The 18,944-nt window shown below is 42.6% G+C and overlaps 1 protein-coding gene across 2 annotated transcripts in view; it reads right to left on the reverse strand.

Moving 5' to 3' along the window:
- Window positions 1-18,944, reverse strand: part of RPAP1 (RNA polymerase II associated protein 1) — a 93,407-nt gene that overhangs the window by 1,565 nt on the left and 72,898 nt on the right. For both annotated transcript variants that reach the window (XM_060261383.1, XM_060261382.1), the window contains 8 exons: window positions 13,148-13,346; window positions 11,418-11,527; window positions 8,222-8,417; window positions 6,554-6,703; window positions 4,637-4,779; window positions 1,813-2,617; window positions 585-761; window positions 175-231 (listed from right to left, as the gene is read on the reverse strand). In XM_060261383.1, coding sequence (XP_060117366.1) covers window positions 175-231; window positions 585-761; window positions 1,813-2,617; window positions 4,637-4,779; window positions 6,554-6,703; window positions 8,222-8,417; window positions 11,418-11,527; window positions 13,148-13,346 — 1,837 coding nt within the window. The remainder of the gene's footprint in view (window positions 1-174; window positions 232-584; window positions 762-1,812; window positions 2,618-4,636; window positions 4,780-6,553; window positions 6,704-8,221; window positions 8,418-11,417; window positions 11,528-13,147; window positions 13,347-18,944) is intronic.

Consider the following 18,944-nt stretch of genomic DNA (forward strand, 5'->3'; position numbering starts at 1 on the left):
CCTGTACAGGAACCCATTCAAACGTTTGCAGTAAGCAGAGATGCTGAATCAAGAACTGTGAGTCCTGGTATACACAGCCATACCACATAAACACAGTGTGATAATTCTGCAGCTGTAAAATGCCATTATTACAATTACAAGATTGATGCCAAAGGCCTGATGCAGAGGGCCTACCTCGTCTGCCAAGAACCATGTCTTCTGCAACATGTTTCTTCGGCCAACATCAATCTCCTGAAATAAAATGGAGGAAACAGTAGAATTCAGATTTTTATAGCAGCTTCACTAGCAGCAAGAACTGTGATGCTCTGGCACTCCTGTCCTGCGCAAAACTCAATTCGCAACAGCTGAAATCTCATTGTTTAGTGAATGTCCCATCTTGTTGATTGTACTGACTCACTCGGTGTAATTCGCCTTGAGTCCCAGAGAGAAAGGTGGACTATAAGTAGCATAAAGTTCTTTTAAAAGCTTTCTAGACAACCACTGACAGAAAGACATGGACCTAGCACAGAGGGGACACATGCACAACAGGAACAGGAGGTAGTGTGGCCAGGGTTTTTTGTTTTATTGTTAAGACTGTTACATACCTGTGTGGTGCTTTCCTGAGAGAAAATGAAGCTGTTCACATGGGCCACAGCAACCACATAAAGCACAGGGCACCAGCTCTGCCGCAAGACACCTGTGACCAGTGTCTGAAAATACTGCCCTACAAGATTCAGGTTGTCCTCAGGCGGGGAAAGGTACAGCTCCAGAGGTACAGGAAACTGCAGCAAAGCCAAGAAAGAAACTTCACCTTTCCTGAAATATTCTCTGCAAGAAAGGAAACTGGACTGGATCCATAATAATTAGCAAAGCAGAGAACAAAATGGCTCAGGATCAGAAGTAACCCCAGGGCCAAGACCAGTGGCTAGAGGATGGGGTTTGCCTAAACTCCAGGTGGAGAATTAACTCTATAGAAAGCTTGTATAGAATAAATAACACAGGGAGGGGCAATGGCTTAGTGAGAGCATCTGCTTTGCAAGCAGAAGGTCCTAAATTCAATCCCTGGCAGCTCCAGCTAAAATGACTGAGTAGCTGGTGTTGTGCTAGACACACCTGACACTCGGTATGCTGGACACACCTGACTTGCTTGACACTTTGGAGAATTTCTGCCAGTAAGAGTAGAAAATACTAATAGTCCAGTGATTTGACTCCATATAAGGCAGCTGTGTGGGAAATTGGGGGGGGGGGCGTGTGGTGTAATTTACATACACTGTACATCACAATGTAATTTAATGCTAACTGATTTATGCCAGTTCAATTTACTTATGAAATGAAAGCCTTGTATTATAGTTTGCATGTGGTGAGGTGAATCATAACCAGGGTGTAAAGTGAAACAAACAGATGCCCCACTGAAGAAGAAGAGTTGGATTTATACCCTGCCCTTCACTCCGAGTGGCTTACAATCTCCTTCCCTTTCTCTCCCCACAACAGACACCTTGTTAGGTAAGTGAGGCTGAGAAAGCTTGGAGAGAACTGCTCTTGAGACAACCATGCCTGACACAAGGTCACCCAGATGCCTGCATGTGAAGGAGTGAGGAATCAAACCCTGTTCTCCAGATAATAGTCTGCCATTCTTAACCACTACACCAAACTGGATCTTCACCAAACTGAAGATTCAGCACTCAGTATCTACATGTCAACTCAAATCTTGTTAGACTCTGTTTTTAAAATTATTTTTCAACTTTGCATGGAAATAGAGGAAATGGGATAAAGAAATAAATACATTTCAGACATTTTGCAAACAGTCCATACAGGAATACACCTGAGACTTACCTGCTGAAGTGGAACTCTCAGTGCCCGCAAGGTGCTTACATGCTCTCCAAAGATAGCCAACCTTAGTTGGACACTGAACCGTCTTTGTAAAGGAAGAAGCACAAAGACTCCAAAGAGGGGATCTCCAAAGGAAACACCTTCAAAATGTTCCAGGAGGCTGATGTACAGGTCATAGAAAGAAGCTAAGCCAGGGAGGGGAACATCCAAGTTCAAGGAGTCCAGTACTTTGCTTTGACAATAAAGTGAGAGAAGAGCTGCTGTATAGCAGTGAATGGCACTTTCCAAGAACAAGTCACTTCCAGTGAGGAAGACACACATAAGCCTTGCAAGTTTAACTGCAGCTGAGATTCCCTGAAGGATTCTGGGTCTCCAAGTCTCCAAGAGGAGGACCCACTGCAAGCTACAGGTCATAATGTTCACCAGATCTGCAGGAAAAGATGTCACAGCAGCCCACTGTGTTTCTGCACTGGTCACTTTGTTATAGAGGCTAATAAGTGGAAGGAAAGGCCAATCAGAAGGTAGGATGGGTCCTCTGACCTCAGGAAGAAGCATGGATTGGATAAGGTGAGTTCTTCCTTGATATGCATCTCTGGAACGAGCAAGTGCAGGTTCCAAGAACACAAAATGAGAGAAGTAGCAAGCTTGGATAAATCGAAGATGCTGGTATGCTTCTTTCAGTAAGGCTCCACGACTGGGGTGGGGAGAAATGGAAGCCGCTGAGCCTGGTTGTGTCAGCTTTATCCTTGAGCTAAGGTGCAGGATGTCTGAGAAGTCAGCAGCTTCTGGTCCACCTGCTTGGCCTTCACTGTTAAAAGTAAAGAGATGACAAATGTTGGCACTCTCCCTTTACTAATCAAGAGGGGCACATTGCTATTTCCTACAGTGCAGCAGTAATCCGCAACAGAGTGCATTATCTTCCTATCTGCCAATAAAGATGCAGAATACAAAGCTACTGTCAAATTTTTCCTGATATTTTAAAATGTGCTAATAAAACGTACTTGTTGCCTTGTCGGATTAATACTAGAGGTCAATCTAGTCCATCTTCAGCACCAGCAACTAGATAGAAACCTCTGGTGAGCTCCCAAATAGGACATCACACTCATATGAACGTCAAAGTCAGTATTGGTCCATCAAAGTCAGTATTGTCTACTCAGACTGGCGGTGGCTCTCCAGGGTCTCAAGCTGAGGTTTTTCACACCTATTTGCCTGGACCCTTTTTTGGAGATGCCAGGGATTGAACCTGGGACCTTCTGCTTACCAAGCAGATGCTCTACCACTGAGCCACCGTCCCTCCCCATGGTTAAGAACATATAAGATGTTTAAGCGTAAGAACAGCCTGGACCAGTGATCCATCTAGTCCAGCACCCTGCTTTAAACATTAGTCAACCAGCCTGTGGGGGTGTGGGGAAGCAAATGAGCAGGACATAGATGCCAAGGCACTTCCCTGCTACTGCCTCCCAGGAGTGATATTCATGTTTGCTGCTTCTGTATGTGCAGGCTCCCTTCAATCACTGTGGCTAGTAGTTATTGATCTCTCCTCCATGAATCTGCCTAATCCTCTTTCAAAGCTGTCTGTGTTCAAGGCCATCACTACTTCCCCAGCACTGAATTCCACACTTTAATTATTTGTTGAGTAAAGAAATATTTCCCGTTTGTCTGGTCTGAACATATTTTCCAACAATTTAGTTGGGTGCCTCCAAGTTCCAGTATTAGGGGAGGGGGGGAGCTCCCTCTACCCACTATCCCCACTCCATGCTTAATTTTATATAACCTCTATCATCTTTTTTCTAAACTGAGAAGTCTCAGACTCTCCAACCCCTTAATCATCCTGGTTGTTCTGTTCTTTGGCAAAACTCTGCTCATCTCTTGCTTTGAACATCCTGTGGCTAGAGTTGTCATGAGTCAGTTGAGTCTTGACAGCACATTCTTCTTCTTTCTAATAATGTATAGCATGAAGTTTGCTTTTTCATTACTGATGTGTACTGGGTTTTCATTTTCATTCAGTTTTCCACTCCAACCCCAAGACCTCTTTCTCTCTTCATTAGAGAGAAAGGCCCATTAGCATAGATTTAAAATCCCCTATTTTTGTGCCAAGCACAATAATTATTATTCGCTATGGTTTGTGTCAAGCACCTTGTACTAAAAGGCTACTGCTTCTGAACCTGCTGCATTTACCATCATAGTTTATAGCCATTGACAGACCAAGCTGATAGCTACCCTCACACGGTCTGGCACTGAATTCTAAAAACATTGACTTTTTATGGATTTACTCTATTTCTTCTAATTCCATTCTACAAATATGGAACTTGCCAAGAATTACACCTAGAATGATCGACAAAGAAGTCAGCAACCTGGACCTGAAAGTGGGAAATATAGACTCTTGAAATTCCACAGAGAACTGATTGAAGATGTACTACTAGATATGAGGACAGCACAAGGTAACATCTCAAAAAGCATGTGATGTGATTGAAGAATTAGGGTAGAACTCTATATGCAGATCTTCAGCTCTCAGGCAGGCTCATCTGTGACCTCCTAAGAAGTCATATTTGTACTAATGCAGTGTAATGTAGAAACAGTTTGATACAGCCTAAGATTTTATTTCCAGCTCAGCACTTAGGCTGACTGTGGTAAGCAGATAAGCAGCACTTCCAAGATGTTGTGGTTAAGGAACAGCATGGAAGCAGTACTCGACTTTGACTTAGTTTTGTCAGCAGCAGAATGTCCACTGGAAGGAAATAAAACAGGCCATAGAACAAGGGGTACTTTTTAGTTTGTTTAGTTTACTTTTTCATTAGTTAGCATGGAAGGTGAGAGAGAAACTTACGGAATCAATTTTGGATTGAAGGCAAGGCCCAACAGGAGTTCGTGAGCCAGGTGCTCACTGCCTGAAAACAAACGGCTTAACAAAACCATGGCAACACAATGATGGAGTGAAGCATGCTGGCCATAATCTGGACAAGCATCTGCCTGCATAAGAAACAAAAAAAACCACATCAAAACATTCCAAAATATGTTTAAATGCTACATTCATTTCCAATGAAACAAGTATAGAAAGTTGGTTGAGCCAGGAATAAGACAAGATACTCAGGACCAAACTGCAAAAAGATATTTAAATCAATGTCCTCAGCATTATGATACACTAACTATTTTTCAGAAGTTATACACAGCTCCCGAATTAACCCAACACAAACTATTTTGTAATAAATACATTTGTGGAGAAACGCCATCTTAGTCAATGTTGGTGCTTCATTGGGAGGGATCACTAAACTGCCAAGCAGGCTTGGGCCTAGCCTTCCCCTCACTCCCCCCTCCCTTCCAGAGCCAAACCAACAACTCTAGGGGGAAAGCCTCCTAGAGAGGCAGGAAGTTCTTTTGTTCTTGGCATGTGTTAGGCAGGAAGAGAAAGAAGTTCTCAGCTAGCACTCAACGGAGAAGGATGTGAGCCTGGGAGCTCCTGCCTGGGGAAGAGGCCTATTTACGCAAAATGAGGCCCCCAGGCAGCCAGACAAAGTAAGTCATCCAAAAGGCAGGGCGTGTTTAGATCAGGGACAGTAGGATGCGTTTATAACCACATTTCCTTTGTCATGCTGTTTGCTGTGCGGGTGCTGTGCTGTGTAACCTTTTACAAGCAACTGTTTTTGTTTTGTTCTTCTGTTCTTTTCTTTTTCTCTTTTAATTAAATATTTTTACTGTTTTAAATGCTGGCACTCCATCTCTGTACCACATAGATCCCCAAACCGCTTTAGACCATGCTGTTTTATAAAGGGGGCCCCGGGGAAGGGGAAAGGCATGCAGTTGGATAAAGTGCCAATCCTCCAGGGGTGCCCCAAAGAAGTGCTGAGGTCTCTGTGAAACCCAAGTACAGGGTGGCAGAGGACCTTGAGGCCTGGCCTCGTAGCTGGAGAGGGGGATTGGGAGTCCTGTTCCTCTCAATCTGAACCCCTAGACTGAGCAGGTGGTGGCAGTGAGCCCAAGGGGCAGGAGGAGAAATAGCTCCCTCCAGGAGTTGGCGACTCAATAGGGAGCTGACGGGACCGGGTCTGAAGGCGGAATCGGGCCGGTTCCGTCACAACATTTGTCCTGATCTGGATGGTCCAAACTAGGCCTGATCTCATCAGATTTCAGAAATTAAGCAGGGTTGGCCCTGGTCAGTATTTGGTTAAGAGACCTCCTAGGAAGTCCAGAGTCATGATGCAGAGGCAGGCAATGGCAAACAACTTCTGTTTGTCTTTTGCCTTGAAAACCCTACAGGGTCACTATAAGTCAGCTGTGATTTGATGGCACTTTACAAACACACACACATTTGGTGTGGCAACAAATGCAGCAAAGCAGACTTTGTGCTGCCAATATGTGGAGTTTGACAGCTTTTCCCCAAAGCAAACGACACCCATTTTCACTCTGTGGTTATACAGACAAGAACATTAACAAGAACAGCCCAGAGACCCTTCCAAACTTGGACTATCTGAGCAATTTGAAAAAGTCCTAGGATGAGACTCCTTTGTATCTCTGCATATTATTAATAAGTTGTTATGATGGGCTCGTGTATGGTTTGATGCACAGCATTTTATGGCTTCTTTTTCCCATATAAAAGGGGGGAAATGAGGTGGGAATACAGTAAATCACCGGGCCCCAAATTCCATCAAAGAAGGCCATCTCTCTAACCATGTGTCTCTGTTCCCTTTCCACCCTAAATGTTGTATTATTAGAAAATGAGAATATACATTTGAAGAACAGATCTCACCATTTTATGAGCCAGTGAAAGCACAAAATACTGCAGGTGGTATTCGTGGCGCAAGAGCCACACTGAGGAGTGGGTTACAGAAGGTGGCCCAGTGGTCCAGCTCTGGAGTAGGTAGTCATTCAGACCCTTTGTATCTAGCACAAAAACAAACTGTACAAAACAGTTACCAACGCTTAAATTAGAGAGAAAATTATCTTTTGTTGTTTCTTTGTCTCACCCTAGCATGAGGCCCTGGCAGCAACCCTCTTGACTGGCAGCTGCTTCAAGCAGCACCGTCCCACTGGAAGACAAGAGAGCGGGGAGCAGGGCTGGGGCTCATTATAGCTGCCAGGACTCTCTTGGCACCTCGGTGGCTGGCAAAGGGCAAACTGGGGCACCAGCAGGTGCCATGGCAGCGGGGTCCTTTAAATTCTCACTGCTGCTGCACAGGTGATCAGCAGAACTGGGGCAGGGGCTGCAGGAAAAGATGAGCCTGATCGCTCCCTCCGCCCTCCGATCCTGGCGCTTGCTGTAAGCGTCAGAGCTGGAGCCAGGCAGACAGGCATGGAGGAAGCACGCTGCCCCCTCTGCAGCCGGCGCTCGCGAAGCGCTGGGTTTGCGGTGGGGGCAGCGTGGAGCGATCCCAGCGCTTGCTGGAAGCAGAGCTGGAGCCAGGCAGGCAGGCGCGGGGGAAGCGCCGGGATCAGAGGCGGAGGCAGCGGATTGCCCCCCAGGAGGAAGGTGCGTCCTATGGTCCGGAGCGCCTTATGGACCGAAAAATACGGTGCTTCTTCACCCAAAGGGTGATTAACACGTGGAATTCACTGCCACAGGAGGTGGTGATGGCTACAGGCATAGCCAGGTTCAAGAGAGGATTGGATAAACATATGAAACAGAGGTCCATCAGTGGCTATTAGCCACAGCATATTGTTGGAACTCTCTGTCTGGGGCAGTGATGCTCTGTATTCTTGGTGCTTGGGAGGGGCAACAGTGTGAGGACTTCTAGTGTCCTGGCCCCACTGGTGGACCTCCTGATGGCACCTGGGTTTTTTGACCACTGTGTGACTCAGAGTGTTGGACTGGATGGGCCACTGGCCTGATCCAACATGGCTTCTCTTAAGTTCTAATGTTGGCACCCATTTTATGCACTCATGAATCTGCTGTGGGTGTTTGCAAAGGGTGTTTTTACATGTTATTGTTGTTATCTTACTGGAATATGTTTTGTAGACATAAATGTGGTAAATTCAGTTTCAATATGGTTTCATTATTATAAAATGTACTGAAATATTAACATTTCTTTAATGCACTGGAATTCCAGAAGTTTAGAATTCCCCACACATACGTCTATAAATTCATTCACTAGTTTTCATCCTTCCCTCTTGCTTACCTTCAGTTTTACTCAAACTGTAACTTCTCAGACCTGTAACAAGTGATCACTGATCACTAGTATTTTCTTGCCTGTCTGTCTGCACACTACTATGGCTGAAGATGGTAACTACTTCTACATCCGTACAGTGTTTGTCATTCTTTGAGTATGACAATGGTAATATCAGAGGGCTCCTGTGACCCACAGGCTTACCCTGCCATTGCCACACTCCCCAGGTAACAGCACCTGCCCAATTGTAGCAGTGTGCTTTCTGGACCCTTCCCCTACACAAGCAGCAGCCTAATAAAATGATGGTAACTCACCTTGCCAATCAGCCCTTTATGGATGCGAGTGATGCTGTTGACAAGGACAAGGAGGGCAGTAAGAAAGGGAAAGGGCGATTTCAACCCCACTAAACTCATTGAGGGCTTGCCTCCAGTGCAACTCAGAGATGCAATACTGGGGACAGACTCTGGTGCTGGAGAGTAGGATAATGGATTGCACAGAACTGAACATGGCCTATTGGAAAGAGGAGGGAGACAGAGAGAAAGAATGAAAATATACTTTGTACTGAGGAAAAAAGGCTACTCATTAAAAAACAACCCATGCAGTAAGCCAATTCATAATAAACAAAATATAGCTACACTTCAATGTAGCACTGAAAGCAAATATAATGTTTTGCCAGTACTGATGGATCCTCAGTTGATTCATGTCTATTTTAAGCATCACAATAATGGCATTTAGCTCAGCATCAATTATTTCAAACAATTTCAGGGTCGTGTTTTTATTTGAGCAAGCTTGCTTTTAACTGCATGGAAAATTTAGACTCCCCCACACTGAGTGGCAGTAGCTGGATCATTACATTATAATGTGGCCAGAGGTGCTGCTATATATAGTTCTGAAAGCAAATCCACCAAATGGGGGGGGCCTCCTCTACAGAGCAGAGAATAGTAGAAAAGCTCACTATTGCCATGCAGTAATCAGACTTATTTGCAGCACACATAGATAAACTACCAAATCCAATATTTATTATGTATTAATTTTTGTTCATTTATAGTCTGCCTTTCTCACTGAGATTCAAGGCAGATTACATAATGTAAGTCAACAAAATCAACAGGATGAGCGGCTCTACTGAGCAATGTAATAGACTAGGATTGAGAAATATGAAACAAGGCATTAGTATTAAACACGACATCTTAAACAATGCAAGAAATGGTATTACTAAAGCAGAAATATAATGCAGAATGAGCAAGAAAAAAAATACAGCAACAGATAATGCATATTAGCAGTAGAGTCCACCATCGTATTCTTGCTACATATGTCTTCCTGAATCATTCTAATAGAGCCCAGTTCTTTTACAGCCCTGGATGGCCCGGGCTAGTATGTTCTCATAAAATCTCAGAAGCTATGCAAGGTTGGCCCTGGTTAGTACTTGGATGGGAGACCACCAAGGAAGTCCAGGGTCATGAGGCAGATGCAGGCAATGGCAAATGACCTCTGAACATCTCTTGCCTTGGAAGCCCTGTGGAGTTGCCATGGAGTCAGTTGCAACTTGATGGCACGTTGCATCACCACATTCTTTTATAAAAATGCCCTCCTGAATAGTTCCTTTTGACACAGTTTGTAGAAAGCCAAAAGTCTGGGAGCTTTTCTGACCTCCTCAGTCAGGCCATTCCATAGGCTGGGGTCAACTACACAGTATGTCTGTGTACAGGCAGATGTTCATCTTGCCCTTTTTCAGGATGGCACCTGTAGAAGGCCCTGTTCATATGTGGTAGTAGGGCAGAGGAGGAGAGGCAGTCCTGAAGGTATGAAGGTCCAAGGGCATGAAGGGCTTTGTACGTGATGAATGCTGCCTTGACCCAAACCCCTAATGGACTGCCAGTGGATTGACTGCAGAATAAGTATAATATACATGTAACGTCTAGTTCTTGATAATAGTTGAGCTGTGTAGCATTCTGCACAAACTGGAGTTTCCAAATTGATTTTGAGGGGAGACTTATATAGAGTGTGTTACAGTAGTCTAGTCTTATGTTACTGTTGTGTGGATACAAGCAGCCAGATCAGCCAAATCAAGGTAGGAGGGCCATCTTTCAAGCTAAGTGAAGTTGGAAGAAAGTGTATTTTGCAGCTGCATGAATTTGCTTCTCCAGCTTGAATGCTGGGTCCACTATAGACCCTAGGCAACAAAAAGAAGGAACCCCAAACACCCCAACCTTTAAAAATTAATTTTCCAAGAAGATTTTTTCTCTCATGCCATTTGTCTCTGCTTGAATCTTCCTGCCCACGTAAAGAGCTCTGCTAATGTGGTTGGGGTTTGTGCCTGATTTTAGTCAGGCAGGTGAAAGCCATTTTTCTTCAGGGCAAATATTCCACTGCAAAAAATGACTTCATGCACACACAGCTCTCTGTAACTTTAATTCATGTTATAACTGCGATCTTTGAGAGCTCATGAATTTATAAATACAAAAGTGGATTTTCACCAATTCAATTGGGCTGAAACCTCTATAATATGTGTGAGTTTATGTCAAAATATAAAATGATTCAAAAGGTTACCAACTCTGCCATTTTAAACTGGATTTTTTAAAATATCTAGCCATGTTACAGTAAACGCTAATTAGGGGTGTGGGGGGCCACAATGGCAACAATGTTCTGAGGGCTCTTACCTCCTCTGATGACCCATGAAGCTGTGCAAGTAACTTGTTCTGTTGCATATGTGTTGGGCACCAGAGACGGATCAGGCATACTGCTGGAGAACTGTCCACCTAGCTTACCAGCCAGGTCTCTGGCTAAGTTGATGGAAATGGTGTTGGACTTGGTGATGAGGACCCCTGAGATGGCTGTCCCTGGGTATTTCAACATACTGGTTGAGGCTGCTTTGTTGGGTCAAGCTCAGGACTTGGCAGGCAGGCCATTCCATAGGGTGGGGGCAACTGCAGAGAATGCTCGTGTATGGGCAGTTGTTGATCTTGCTCATTCGCATGGTGGTAACAGTAGAAGGTCCCGCTTAAATAAGCAAACCTGTTGTGGCAGAGCATTGGTGGAGAGGCAGTCTTGCAGTATGAAGGACCAAAGTATGAAGGGTTTTATATGTGATAGCCAACACCTTAAACTGAACTTAGTAACTGATAGGCAGCCAATGGAGTGACTGCAGAATGGGAGAAATAGACATACTTTGTCTAGCTCTGAAGTTTAGATAATCTTTTCACATTGCTCTGAACTTCCCAAGCAAGAGAAAAAGAAATTCTGCCAAATAACTTAGATTCTGCAGTCAAAAGCAAACATTCTTTTGTCAATAATGGAAATTCTTTGTCAATAAAGCAGAAAACCTCTGTCTGTAATGAAGTAGGGAACATAGCAAAATCATAGACCATGCTCCGTTTAGTCTATTGGGCAAAGGAATTTCAGATTGGCTGAGCTGTTTCAGTAGCCTAGCAATCTACAGTATCATACCACTTCTGGATAGGATGAGGACAGAATACAAGCATCCAGCTGCAATTGTACTGGGAACATCTTTACCTGAGCATTTCCCACTGGGTCTGCATGGCTGGCTGGCTGAGGAAAGGCAACACCACCTCAAATGTCAAATGCTCCACTTCCTCCAGGCAGTCTACAGTATTTACTGATGGCTATGGAGAAGACAGAAAAAGACGTTTTATGAAGACTTACATGTGAGGTTAATAATTCATAGCTGGCAGGAGAGTTAGACAAATTGATTTGGTTTCTTTCTCATTTTAGAACACTGCAGAAGCACTGTGTTAACATCTAGCACAGTATGTTTCCATGCACAGATACAATCATCCAACACATCTGCCTACAGACATTTCTTAAAAGCACTCAAATACAAGTTGTACTGTTGGACAAGGACGGGGCCTTTGATGCAAAAGCTAATGCTAATTGTCTTAGCACTGCAAGTGACAGTGAACAAGTGTCTGACAAAGCCCAGACAAGGAGTCCCATTCCTGTGTCCATTTCCTCTGTTCTTTGTAAGAAAAGGGGTTGAGTCACTCTGGAATGACTCCACTTTCTCTGCAGGATCAGCATCTGATCAAGAGTGCCAAGATATGTGGGACAACTGGCTGGTGGGGAAAGGGCACTTTCATGTTCTGCTATCACAGAGCTTCTTCCTTGTGTGTCTACATAGACAGAACACAATGCAACAAATACCCCCCGCAGTGTCCTTGTCACCTTCCCACCTGAATCTCTGCTTCAACTTCCTCTTCTATTGTTCTGTTTACACATGAACAGATGGGAGAGGCACAGGCGTGCTTTGGAGGAATATCCACATTACTTGCACAAAAATCTCACAGTCCTCAAACAAATTCAACAAATTCCAAATATAATAATAGTGCATACTTTCATCTGCTTGGTGATATTGTAAGAAATTTTGACTGTTTGTTGCAAGTAAGATCTTGCTGTCCCATCTCCATGACCACACCTACACTGAAAACCAAGGGCTGGTTGTGAAAAACCTTTCCTTCAGCTTCAAACACTTTGTGAACATGCATTAAGAAATTACTTTCCATTATGGTTTCACAGTTGGATCCTAGAGTCCTATCTGAATCTATACAATTATCCATAACTCAGTAAACGTTATATAAATGAACTCTTGATTGCATACCTAAAAAGAAAAAAAAAGGTAAAGGTAGTCCCCTGTGCAAGCACCAGTCGTTTTCGACTCTGGGGTGATGTTGCTTTCACAACGTTTTCAAGGCAGACTTTTCACGGGGTGGTTTGCCATTGCCTTCCCCAGTCATCTACACTTTACCCCCAGCAAGCTGGGTGCTCATTTTACTGACCTCGGAAGGATGGAAGGCTGAGTCAACCTGGAGCCAGCTACCTGAACCAGCTTCTGCTGGGATCGAACTCAGGTCGTGAGCAGAGGGCTCCCACTGCAGTACTGCAGCTTTACCACTCTGCGCCACGGAGCTCTTCCGATTGCATACCTATGGACGACTAAAGTTGCAATTGAATAGGAAAGGTTACAACGGAATCAACCCGGAGGCTGCAACATGGCTGTGTATGTTCTTATTACAATTATGGCAATTTCACCTTACAAAAAATCCCAAGAGTTTATCAGATTGAAAGATATTTCAGTTAAACTGGACTTACAAAAGGGTTCATTGTAGGCTGCTGCCCTTCCTTCCCTTGACTCTATTCCAAACCTTTTGAAAGGTCTGGTGCAGTGCAGATAAATGCAATCCAAAAGACACTTGCAGAAGAGAATGCATCATTTCCACAGGCCTCACCTGCTGACTGTAGTTGTAATACAACCCCAGGTAGATCACATAGGTTGTTGCAAGAGGCTGCAGTGTCTGCCAGGTATCCGGTTCAGATATTTCTTTCAGACATTTTTTCAAATTAGTTTCAATGAGGGGTCTGAAACCTGACACCTGAATCCAGGAGACTGGTGGAGGAGGAATCTGATCTCCATCTTCTGGACTACTCCTGCAAAATGTAACAGAAAAACAAAGCGATCACAAAGAAATGTGTATCAACAGCCACTGGATTGTTTAGGTCTGTCCTTTCCACAAATGGACGGCTTGGATGACAGCCTGACTTTCTTTCTCATCCCAAGTTTGTTGCACTACAATGGGAGAAAGGACAAAACTCTGCTTCTGTGTTAAAGCAAAATGTAACAGGAATATGCTCCAAATATAACAAGAAAGGGGGGCAAATGAAATAGAGAGAAAAGAAGAAAGCAGAAGAAAAACTATGTAGAAAATTCAGGAACCCAACAACACATACCACGTCTAGAGATAATGAAGAAGTTTAGAGATTAGTTCCCTCATGCAGGGATCACTGCATCAATAGTACAAATTACATGTAACCTTTATTTATCAATATATCTAATTCTCAACATGGCCAAATCTGTGGATAACTAAATCTGTAGACCAGAGTCATTAGCAGACAACCCAGATCTTTCTACAAACCTGAAAATCACTGTGAAGGTCCATTCTCCTTGGAACTGATGAGGAGTCTCAGATGTATGGAGGGACTCCCTCCTTCCACTTTTGGCAGCAGAAAGACCAGCTTCGTTTTTCAGGAGGGAGAAGTTCCCTCCATTCCCCTTTCAGTCAAGAAACCTTTCCAGAGTGTCTGCTGCCTCCCCTCAACTCCTCAACATGGCCATCCTTAAATCCTCCCCCATCCTTAAATCTTCCAACGTGGCAGCATGGGAGGGGGCCCAGCCCACACTGCTCACAGCATCTCCTCCAGCCTACAGGAATGCCCTTCTCAGACTGAATGGCTCTAGTTCCCAATAATCAGCTGCAAATTAGCAGTGGCCTTCAAGCCACACCTGTGCTACGGGTCTGCCAATGGGCCCTCATTCTCATCATTTAAAGATGTCCCTCCTTCCCATTCCTTGCCTGTGCTACAAAGCATCTAGTAACTGTTTCACTCAGAGGAAAACCCTCTCACTCATCAAAGCACTACTGACTTTAACCAAAGGTTCCTATACCTCTTCTTAAATGAGCCTGAGGAATCTGTTGGAGCCTGAGAAATCTCTGTGGAATCCTCTTCCTTCTTGAGCAAGTGATAATCCATTGTTGCATTATGAACTGTGCTTTGATCTCTGCCCTTCAAACCAGAATTCTAAACCCAATTTAATCTGGTTTGGAGCACAAAGAACAAGCAATAGTTTGCAATTTGGACAAAAAAATATATGGTTTGCCATAGCCTAATTCAATTTCATAGTCATATGCAAAGGTGTTGGATTTTTTATATATATGATGTTTCTATATGGCTGAAGGGCCCGGATTTCTCTAATAAAAAGGGATGGTTGGCCAATGGATGAACTATCTGGGAAAATACATTTGATACTAATTATCGGCTGGCTGGATAAACTTATCGGCAAAAGTATGTGTGGAGTATCTTGTTATGTGACTGCATAATTGCACAAAAATGCTGTAAACAAGCTTGTTCCCAGAACATCTGAAGATGGTAAAATAAACTTTGATAACGGTGTCCTCAACACATGGAGTACTAATGAGGATCTTGGAAAATAAGTCTATTAATCTCATTGCAGAAGATGACTTTTGACAATGCCCTTGTATGGAGCTCCAATACATCCAGCGTGGAGAAATATTGTTAAACAGCCTGAATCCTATAGAATAATATTATGGATTCGACTATGCCCTGTTGGGAAGAGATGAGATTGATAGGAGGCCAAAACAATCTCCTATAGAGGGGTTTCTATAACCATCATCCCAATACTGTAGTGAAATGGAGAAAGGGGGAGGGTGAGAGAGAGATTGCCAAAATGAATTTAATGGTCAGAAAATCATGCAGGGCAAGTATATGGCTATATAGAATTGTTGTGGGCTTTATATAGCTCTCTGCATATGCACACACACACACAGCCTTTCCCTTTTCTATATAATATATATATTCACATATGGGCAATATTTCTGGTCTCATGTGTGTTAATGTGATTGTATGCTTTATTATGATATATGTGTAGTAAGGTATTGATTAGAATGGGTGAGAAAGGGTTCCCAGGCTTTCGTGGGAAATCTTTGGTCCCAGATGGGGATTTTTTTTCCCTTTAGGGTTCAGTGGCCTATCTAGTACTAATTAGCAGAAGTATTTGGCAACAATAGGTGGTTTTCTTAAGTAACGGGGGTTTGGGGGCCTTTCCAGCCAAAAGATGATGGAGTTCGGCTTTCTGGGTTTTGATTGGATAGAAGGAAGGGGTGGTTTTTCTGGCTTTCTGGTTTTTGATTGGACAGAAGGGAGGGGTGGACATTGTGGAGAAAGGTATAACTGAGGAGGAGGATCAAGGGGTTGGTCAGTTAGCTAATTGACAGTGAGTTTAAGGGAAGCCTCCTGAGAAGTAAGACCCCTCCACACTTCTGCATAGACAACCACCAAAGCTATAGGAGAGGTGAGGATGAAATGCCTTTTGCTATCTCTACAATGGCTTTGCTGTTACTAAATGTAATAGGCTAAGGAACCTGAGCATAGGAAAGACTATAGCCATGTAACTAAGAAACGATGTAATCATGTAATCTATGTAATCATGTAACCATGGGTCATGTAACCATACACCCATGAGCCTATGTAGCCATGTAATCATGTAACCTTGGGATTATACATTTGTCCCTGGTTTCATCAGAATGCTGCAGTAATTAAGATTTAAATACATTTCCAATATATATTTCAGAACCTGAAGTCTGGTGTCTTTGTCCCCGAGGGGTGTTCTTCCCAGAGTATCTGAATAAAGATCCCCTTTTAGTATATAGGGGTAGAACCCTGTATACTTTATCTGTTAACAAAGGGAGGAGGGCAAGAAGGAGAGGGGAGAAAGAGCACTCAAGCATAAGGATTCTCCAAGTTCACTTCCCACCACAACAAATGAGATTTTGTTGTCTGACAAGGAAGAAGAGAAGACTGGATTTATACCCCATGCTTCACTAGCCAAAGGAGTCTCAGAGCAGCTTACAATCTTTTTTCCTTTCCCCTCCCCACAACAGCCACCCTGTGAGGTAGGTGGAGCGGAGAGAGTTCTCCCAGAATTGCTCTTGAGCAGAACAGCTCTGAGAGAACTTGTGGCTGACCCAAGTTCACATCAGCAGGTGCATGTGGAGAGTGGAGAATCAAACCCGGTTCTCTCAGAGAAGAGTCCATGCACTTTTATTTATTTATTTGGATTTATATGCCGCTCTCCCTGCCGAAGCAGGCTCAGGGCGGCTCACAACACGCGGCATACAATAAAACATTTAAATTAAAAAGTATTGAAAGCAGCTTAAGAACAATTTGATGCTAGTTTCAATTATCTTAAACATCCACTAGATCTAACATCTTGGTAATGGAGGTCAGCATCTCAGTTAAATGCTAACTGAAACTATTACACCAAACTGCATGAATACAGCATCAGTTCTAAAGTGCATGCACTGGCTTCTTCAGCACTTCCTCTTTTTTTTTTCCTTTTTTTATTTCGTTGTGTCTCAAATATTACATTACATAGAATACATTTCCAATTCTCTTATGACACCATTTTTACCCCTATTTATATCCCTCCCCCCCACCAAGTGACCATACTAAAGTTACAATTAAATTTTTAACCATGAGCACACTTTTCCCAATTTTTCAAATATAGCTTTGTTGGCTTCCCCCTTAAATACCCATGAGAAGTATATATCCCATTTCTCTTTTATCTCTTCAATTTTTCTATCCCATATCTTATCTTGTTTTAAACATTCTAATATGTCTGATTGTATATATTCATACAAATAATTGTTCCATCTTTCCAGGGTCCATTTTAAGCTCTCCTTCCAACCATATGCTATCACTGCATGTGCTGCTAATATCATTGCTTTGAAAATGCTCTGGTTTTGTTTCTCAATGTTATTGTTTTCCAGTACCCCCATAAATAACAACTCCCCATCTATATCAATATTAAACTTACATGCCCCCACTATTTTTCCCCGAATTTTCCCCCAAAACTCTATAACCTTGGGGCACTCCCACCATAAGTGGGAGTACCACCCTTCTTTTGCATTACAGTGCCAACAATTTGGTTTCATCCCTTTAATCATATATGCCAATTGAGCCGGCGTCCTATACCATTTCAAGATTATCTTCCTTTCAAGTTCTCTATATTTCTCTATCTTAATTTTCTTCAAATTCATCATTAACTTATTCACCTCCTCATCAGTTATTTGTTTTTCTTTATTCCATTTGTTCTTTAAGGTTCTATACATGAACTCCTTATCTTTTACCAATTCAAGGTAAATAATCCCTGACAGTCCTTTCTTCCTTTCATCCACATATAGTGCCTTTTCTATAAAATTGTCATCTCTTTTAATAGCATCTTTATACTTTTCTTGTCGGATTGTTTGATATAATCCCATTAGATTTAACCAATATTGTTTCCCTATCTTACAGTTCAACTCCTGAAGTGGTAATAAGGCCCCTTGGCTATTGTACAAATCCTTGACTCTTATTATGTCTTCCCTTTGCAGCTCTTCATAGAATTTTGGGTTCATCTCTTTTTCCCAGATATCCTTAAGTGGGGTCCATTTCGAGGTTAAAGGCATTAAGATCTTTTTCCACCTCTTCCACACAATTAAAGCTATTTTTCTTGGACCTTCGGTTTGTATCATTACCTTTTTTATCTCTCTCGTGTAAATTCCACTACTACCTGCTCCCTTATTGACTGCAGATTCAAGTCTTACCCATTTATCCCCTTTCCTCCATTCTAACTCCATCAGTGCTTTCAACTGAACTGCATCATAATAAGCTTGTAAATATGGAACTCCCCATCCTAATTCATCTTGGGGCATATATATCAACTTTTTTTGTATTCTTGCTTTTTTCCGACCAAAGACCCAATTTTTAATATGTTCATCCCATTTCCTTATCGTTTCCTGATCTAATCTTATAGGAAGTACTTGAAATAAATATAGCAGCTTTGGGAGTATAAACATTTTTATTGCTCTAATTTTCCCTAGGATACTCAAATTTTTGTTCTTCCATTCCTTCAATTTCTTTAAAATCTTTAACCACACCTTATTATAATTCATTTTTTGTAGCCTCTCTATATTTTTATTAAGATAAACTCCTAAATATTTAATTTTGCTAACTCCTGATTTCATCCCCGTTAAGGCTAATATTGCCTTCTTGGTTTCCCCACCTACATTAATAAACATTATTTCTGATTTCTTAATGTTTATTCCAAGTCCCGAACATAACTTAAAATCTTCTAAAATAACTAACAATTCTCGTATTGCCTGCAGTGGATTACTTATTGTCAACAAAATATCATCCGCAAAAAGGTTTAATTTCAATTCTTCCTTACCTATTTGAAATCCCTGAATTCTACCACTATTTCGTATCCTATCTGCTAGGGGTTCAATTGCTAATGCAAATAACAAAGGAGATAATGGGCAACCTTGCTTTACTCCTCTCTGTATCGAAATTTCTCTAGAGTGCCCATCATTTATTCTAATTACTGCTTTACCCCCCCTATAGATTTCCCTTACAACATTTAAAAAGGGCCCATCAAAACCAAAGTTTTCCAATACCTGCATTAAATAATTG

Source organism: Heteronotia binoei, chromosome 21 (assembly GCF_032191835.1).
Source record: "Heteronotia binoei isolate CCM8104 ecotype False Entrance Well chromosome 21, APGP_CSIRO_Hbin_v1, whole genome shotgun sequence".
In the NCBI taxonomy this organism is placed as follows: domain Eukaryota; kingdom Metazoa; phylum Chordata; class Lepidosauria; order Squamata; family Gekkonidae; genus Heteronotia; species Heteronotia binoei.